General features: G+C 35.3%; 1 protein-coding gene across 4 annotated transcripts in view; it reads left to right on the plus strand.

The window, feature by feature from the left end:
• Positions 1-7,901, plus strand: part of LOC119838553 (leishmanolysin-like peptidase) — an 80,081-nt gene that overhangs the window by 36,605 nt on the left and 35,575 nt on the right. For all 4 annotated transcript variants that reach the window (XM_038364534.1, XM_038364536.1, XM_038364535.1 and 1 more), the window contains exons 2-4: positions 2,850-2,950; positions 3,711-3,741; positions 4,940-5,022. In XM_038364534.1, the coding sequence (XP_038220462.1) occupies positions 2,850-2,950; positions 3,711-3,741; positions 4,940-5,022 (215 nt within the window). The remainder of the gene's footprint in view (positions 1-2,849; positions 2,951-3,710; positions 3,742-4,939; positions 5,023-7,901) is intronic.

Consider the following 7,901-nt stretch of genomic DNA (forward strand, 5'->3'; position numbering starts at 1 on the left):
TTTGGTTTCACGCGAGTATTATACATTTAGAAATTAAAAACTTTTCAACGGATTTTAAACGCGATTTATTCATTATATAATAATTATGGTCTCCCCGTGACCACGCTCGCTGTAAAGTGTTCGAAACGTCGGGTTAATAATATAATGAATAAATCGCGTTTAAAATCCGTTGAAAAGTTTTTAATTTCTAAATACAATTACTTATTTACAAACAATATAACTAATAAAATAACATTAAAGATGATTAAAGATTACTATTATAATTCCCTTATTTGTAATTATGTATTTGGGTTTCTATTTCAAAAGCTGCTGCAACGATTTTGATGAAACTCCCACTGATCATTCAGTTGGTGCCTATTGAACACAACTGAAAAAATATAATTTCAATTGTACTTATAGTTTTGGAGTTATGCGGGGACAAACATACATACACTTATGTAATAAGCACACGTGTTAAAACCTGTTAGTATAGCCAAGGACTATGCAATGCTGACAATATTACATACAAAGCACATCGAATTGATTACCTCTTTATTTGAAATCGGTTCAAAATACAGCCTAAAGCAAAAATCAATGAATGATAAATGAATGTTTGAATTCAAAATCAAACATTCATTTATCCAATGAGACTTTTTATAGAAGTTATGTTGAATCTTCATAACATGAGAAATTTTGAAAAAATAGTTGTAAATAATGCATAATCAGGCAGGCAGGATCCTGCCTCGTGATCAAATTTTTTCTATTCTTTCAAAATTTCTCATTTATAAAGCATTTCAATGCTATAAAACTAAAAATTAAATTCTTCATAACATATTTTATATTTACCACCAGTTCGGAAAGCAGTTTCTATAGAGAAGCGTCATTTCATATCATGTCATGTTAAGGATCAGTTATTTCTACATTTGCTTTTAAACATCACAGTCTAAACCACGTGTCATTAATGTTTCGATATAAACCGGTTGCCTAGCAACCGTCGGGTGCTAAATTTAGATAGTCGGTTGCCATGGCAACTCAGAATCCAGCCACTTTGACATGTTACATTCGAGACCGTTTTTTGGTTTTTTTTTATGTCATAGTCGATAGTGGAGCTGGTGGGTCGCCTGATGGTAAGCGCTACCACCGCCCATGAACATTTGGAGAGGCGTAAGGTCAATTGTAGACCTTACGCCTATACCAATGGATTGCCGACTTTAAATTGGGAAGAAAGGATTGACGAGAGGATAGAAGGAAAGGACTGGGACGGGTAAGGAAAAGGGTATAGGCCTCTGTCTCCCCCACTCACCGTACGAAACACAACAGCATGCTATTATTTCACGCCGGTTTTCTGTGGGCGTGTGGTACTTCCCCGGTGCGAGCTGGCCCAATTCGTGCCGAAACGTGCTCGACTCCCATATTAACCTATTTTCGTTACGAAATACTTTTATTATAACTAATTCTAACTAGAAAAACAATAGGTTTCTGATTGTTTTGTTTTGAAATCCCTTTCTCTTTGAGATGTCGGATAAATTACGATCAATAATTAATTTAGTTTTAGGTAGAGATTGGTTCAAGTGAAAATCATATAATAACTCTTATTTCATTCATAAATATTATTTAGATTTGGATTATGATAATGAATTGTGACCTATATATAATGATATAGTGTTTGTCTATTCCTGTTTTATCCCAAGGGAGCATTTAATCGGGATGAAAAGTATCCTATCACCCAAGTCAACCCATACCCTGTCTGTATATCGAATTTCATCAAAATCCGTCCAGTAGTTCAGCGTGATTGACGGAGAGACATCCAAACAAACAAAATTTACATTTATAATACTAGTGTGATATATATTTTATTAAATAGGACATGTTTATAGTACAGTACATGTAAAATTCTCCATATTTTAGGCTTCCTGATATATATAATAACAAATTTTCTTCAGCTGACATATTTAGCTTATCAATCTGAAAAACTAACACACGCATTCACACACACTACTCATCCACTCACACTCACACACACTACTCATCCACTCACACTCACACAGTCACATTAATAGGCTTCGATTGTTTTTGTTTGATACCTGTTCTTTACTCATCTTTAATGTTATTTTATTAGTTATATTGTTTGTTTATAAGTAATTGTATTAGTTATATTGTTTGTAAATAAGTAATTGTATTTAAGTTTACCTGTAACTCTTTATTTTACATAAGTTGTAGTTGTAGTTTTGCATAGTTTTTGTACACAATTTTTCTGTTATTGGTGTGCCTTATAATTGGCGTATCTCATTTGTAATTAGTATAATTATCTTATTAATAGCTGTGAGGTACCTTTATGAATAAAATGAAAATAAAATAAAAAATGTTTGCTGACTTCCTTTGAACGTTTAATACTTAGCCTTTGCCCAAGGGGTTGTCTGGTAGAGATTACTCTAAAGTGATAAGACCGCCCCATTATGCATTATTTACAACTATTTTTATGTATCTTTTTTATCTTATTTTATTTATGTATAATAATAGTGTTACAATAAATATGCTGGTTACATCAATTTAAAGTTAGGTCCCGTGTCCCCAAGTGGAGTATGGGGCAGATGATATACATTTGTTTCACTGATCGATTTTCTTTATGGATACATTTCTTATTTGTGTGTCCCAACCGGGAAGCGAACTCTGCACCCCACTGTCGTACACTCACGTGTCAACCACTATACCGAAGGTGTTTAATCCAAACTTAATACAAAAATTCTTTCACCATTGGAAACACCGTGGTACATAACCTATGTCACTCACTACACTGAGTGACATAGGTTATGTACCACGGGCGAAGCCGGGGCGAGCAGCTAGTCATCGTGTTGTTATTTCTGTTACAGGTAATCCGCGGTGTGCATATTGAGCCTGCACATCTTGTCAAGAGAAGAAGTATAGACCAACCATTGAGAATTAGTATATTTTATGACCACTCTGTATATAGGTAAGTCTTGAGAACCACAGGTCAGTTCATTGGCATCATTTTTATGTACATGTTACATATTATGTAGAAGTAAAATGTAAAATTTATATGATTTTAAAAGAGCAACTACAGAGTCTCTTGCCGGCTCTTCTCTGTAGAAACTGCCTTCCGAACCGGTGGTAAATGTTATATCTGTGGTATTACGATTCAAAAGTGCTTCTATAAGAAGTCTTGTTGAATGAATAAAATATGTTTTAATTTGGTTTTTTATGACAACTATCATTAGAGTTTTCTACCGACTTCGAAAAGATAGGAGGTTATCAATTAGACTGTGTCGGATGGGCCGATTTTAAATGGTTCACTATTTTATGTCATAGCGGACAACTGAGCTGGTGGTTCACCTGATGGTAAGCGATCATCACCACCCATGACTATTAGGCGAATGTGTTACCCACTTTTAATAGGTAAGGGTTATGGAAAGGATTGATAATTGGAATGAAGGAATGGACTGGGAGAGGTGAGGAAAAGGATACGAGGATCCAGCTCCCCCACTCACGGATCGAAACACAGTCGCAGCTACCATTTCACGCCGGTCTTCTGTGGGCGTGTGGTACTCCCCCAGTGCGAGCTGGCCCAATTCGTGCCGAAGCGTGCTCGACTTCATTTTCTATTTGAAAGCCTGCCATGGTCCCATTTAAATTTGATCTAGTTTTGACAATGTGACGTCATTTTAGCTTCTCGTATATAAAATAATATACTAATGATAAGATTTCTATTACAGGTTAGAGCAAGAAAAATTTGAAATGATAAATGTGAGTATGACTACATAGTATAAAACAAAGTCGCTTTTTCTGTCCCTATATCCCAATGTATGCTTAAATCTTTAAAACTAAACAACTGATTTTGATGGAATTTTTTAAATGGATAGAGTGAGAGTCTTGAATGAAGAAGGTTTGTATGCATAATAACATCTATTAAATTACACCGAATTTAACGCGTGCGAATCCGTGTGCTAGTAATATGTAAAACGCTAAGGTGACTCATCTATCACCATACAGCCCAAACAACTGGACCGATCGGGCTGAAATTTGGCATGCAGATAGATGTTATGACGTAGGCATCTGTTAAGAAAGGATTTCGATTAAGTGTACTCCATAGGGATAATATTGAGGACTAGCTGCGCCCCGCGGTTTCACCCGTGTAAATCTGTATCCCGTAGGAATATCGGGATAAAAAGCCTTGCCTATATGTAATTCCAGTTGTCCAGCTGTCTACGTACTAAATTTCATTGCAATCGGTTCAGTAGTTTTTTAGTAGGATGAAAGTTTGTACCGTGGAAGGTTATTTTGACGACGCGTGCGAAGCCGGAGGCATCAGCTCGTCATATCGTTTCGTTCATATGAAAGAAAGACAAACAAACGGATCCTCGTATTTATCCTTCTAATATTATAAATCCGAAAGTTTGTGAGGATGTGTGTGCGTTTGTTGCTCTTTCACGCAAAAACTACTGAACCGATTACAATGAAATTTGGTACGTAGATAGCTGGACAACTGGAATAACATATAGGCAACTTTTTATCCCGATATTCCTACGGGATACGGACTTACGCGGGTGAAACCGCCGGGCGCAGCTAGTTATATCATAAGCTATTACTCATATTATACATTAGCTGCACTGCTCGGTTTCGACCATGGGCAATAAGCAAGTATTTATATTGCTCTTTTTGTTCTGATGTATGTATATAAGTTGAGTTTCATTTAAATCCGTTCAGCAGTTTGTAAGTCAAAGATTGACAAACATCCATCCATATTATTAGTAGGATTTGGTCAAACACTTAGTTGAAATCGCTTCTTACGACATATATAGGCTGGAAGAGATCGCTAACTGGCGATAAGACTTTTTGATTTCATGTTTTTTCTATGTTCCTCTATCTATTGTGTAGATAAAATTATAAAATAAATATGTAAGTACATGATTTTTTATAGCATTTATTTCCATATTGCTTGCAGAATACAATATTACCAGATGCTGTGAAATTCTGGGAGCAAGCTTTAAAAGTAAGGAAAACCGGGGGACCAATTAAACTTAATAGGTGAGTTTTTATATTTTATTTATTATTTATTCATTCATAAATTCATTTATTCGTTCATATATTTACATAGTTAAAAATTTTAAATGCAATCCAACTAACAATAGAAATATCAATGACGTATGCGTGAAATATCATTTATAAAGTAGGTCAAGTGCGAGTCGGACTTAAGAGTTCCGATAAGATAAAGACGAACTGCGGGAAAAATTACCCATCCAGTAGATGACCGCGTCATTCGTTGCTTAACCTCGATTTTGTATTGTTTATCTTTATTGCTAGAAATACATCATCCCTGAAAATGTTAACTTTCTTACTATAACGGTTGATGAGATACCTGGTGACAGATGGACAAACAAACAAACGGACGTACACCGAAGACTTAATTACAGGGTCCGGTTGTACCCTTTGCGTATGTATGTAAGTCCCGTGTCCCCCTGTGGGGTATGGGGCAGATGATATACATCTGTTTCACTGATCGATTTTTCTTTATGGACAAGTAGGTGATCAGCCTTCTGTGTCCTGCCAGACCGAGACATTTTATGCGTCCCCCACCGGGAATCAAACCCAGGCCCCCTTCTACACACACGTGTTAACCACTGTACCAAGCAGGCGAACCCTAAAAATACAGTTTATTTAGAAAATTAGAAACCCTTTTTTTCATTCAATAACGGTTTATTTCATTTACCAAACTTTTACATCCAATATCAAGCATCATTTTAGATTATTAATTCGTTTGAATAACGCTTGTGACGTCACAAAATGGCGCGGAATCCATCCTATTCTTAGTTGGATCGCATTGTATGCAACTTACAGTAGAACGATAGCACTCATTGCATATATAGTCCATCAGGGTTATTGTAAACGGATTTACATGCAAATAATTCTCAATAAACTTTAAAATAATACTTTTATGAAATATCTATGAAGATATATATACGTACGCATCATGCGTGACCCCTTTTTTAAATTTTTCGACCCCCCCCCCCCCCCTCTTCCCCTCGGTGTCCGTTAGTAATGTCAAAGACAAAAAAATATTATTTACTCTCTATCTGTGTTTAGACGTCATATTGCAATTGGTCATAGTTTTATTGTACACTTGTCCGTAGGAATATCGGGATAAGAGGTTGCCTATATGTTATTCCAGCTGTCCAGCTATCTAGGTACCAAATGACATTGCAATCGGTTTAGTAGTTTTTGCGTGAAAGACCAACAAACACACACACATCCTTTAAAAGTTTCACATTTATAATATTAGTAGGATAAATTATTAGTGGTTTCACATCTACTGTTTTATTATATGCTAGCGGTTCCACCCGGCTTCGCCCGTAGTACATATATAGCCTATAGCCTTCCTCAATAGATGGGCTATCTAACACTGAAAGATTTTTTCAAATTCAAAAAGTAGTTCCTGAGATTAGTGCGTTCAAACAAACAAACAAACTCTTCAGCTTTATAATATTAGTATAGATAAACTATTTTAGTGGTTTCATAACTACTGGATATGTTCTGTTTAACTTATCTGACAGATGAAATGATATCCTAAACGCCAAAGTGTCAGATAAGTTATCAGGGACACTATCAGCAAGTTTTTACACCGGCTTCAATTTGATTTCACTTATTCCATTAGTAAAGTAGTATAATTTTGAATTATACGTATAATGTATAAGGGAAGATATATTTATGAGAAAATTTATCAAACTTAGTCCAGCCATTTACAGCCTGTACCGACACAACAAATTAAATATTTATCTTCAAACATTGTTATTTAGTGTTATATTATAATAACTACATTTAGTTTTAACTTTTAACAAACACAAATACACGATATTCAAATCACAATTATTGAGTGAAAATTTACACGATACGACACGACACGACACGACACGATAAATTATCGTACCATAACACGGTACGATATGTCGTGGCGCGTCTATGTGGGCTGTGTAGGTGTTTTGGAATAGACCATGTCAGTGCACAGAAATGGTATTTCGTATCCGATCAGTTTATTGCAATTCGGACAGTAGTGGTTCTTGTATTTGCTCCAATCCATGCAGTATATGCAGAAAACGAAGATAAAACAGCTGAAAAACAAACGAAAATGTTATGAAAAAAAAAATTAAAAAAAAAGTTACATATTTTTTATTCAACGCCATCTAGTGGTGAAACGAGCAAAGAGTCTCTTTGGTTTCTTTATAGAATCAGCAATGTATCGTCATAAGTTAATCATAGTTGGTGCAGCCGTTTCGGAGATTACAACATGGTGACTCATGCATTCAAGTTTATTTCAACCTGTTAATTACTAGCTGCGCCCCGCGGTTTCAAATATAAAAAAATCCGCGTAAATCCGTATCCCGTAGGAATAAAGGAAGAGATATAAAGTTGCCTATATGTAATTCTAGTTGTCAAGCTATCTACGTATTAAATTTCATTGCAATCGGTTCAGTAGTTTTTGCGTGAAAGACCACAAACACACACACATTCTTACAAACTTTCCCATTTGAAATATAATATTAGTTGTAAGCAGGATATTGTTAATAGTTTTTTTAGTAGAAAAGTTCCCAAATCACTACTACATAAAAAACAAAGACTAAAAACAAATATATGCCTAAATCATTAAAACTACGCAACTTTTCGGACGCCGGTTTTCTGTGGGGGTGTGGTACTTCCCCGGTGCGAGCTGGCCCAATTCGTGCCGAAGCGTGCTCGACTCCCACAATAAGTGACTGATTTCGTTGTGTTTTTTTTAATAGAGTGATTCAAGAGGAAGATTTATATTATATATTTTATATTATATATTTATATTATACGCGAGTAAAGCAAAGCAAAAGGCCACACTTAATTTTAAAATAAATAATAAAAGACAAATACCTAAGTTACAGGAT

The sequence above is a fragment of the Zerene cesonia genome, unplaced genomic scaffold (assembly GCF_012273895.1).
Source record: "Zerene cesonia ecotype Mississippi unplaced genomic scaffold, Zerene_cesonia_1.1 Zces_u003, whole genome shotgun sequence".
Lineage (NCBI taxonomy): Eukaryota > Metazoa > Arthropoda > Insecta > Lepidoptera > Pieridae > Zerene > Zerene cesonia.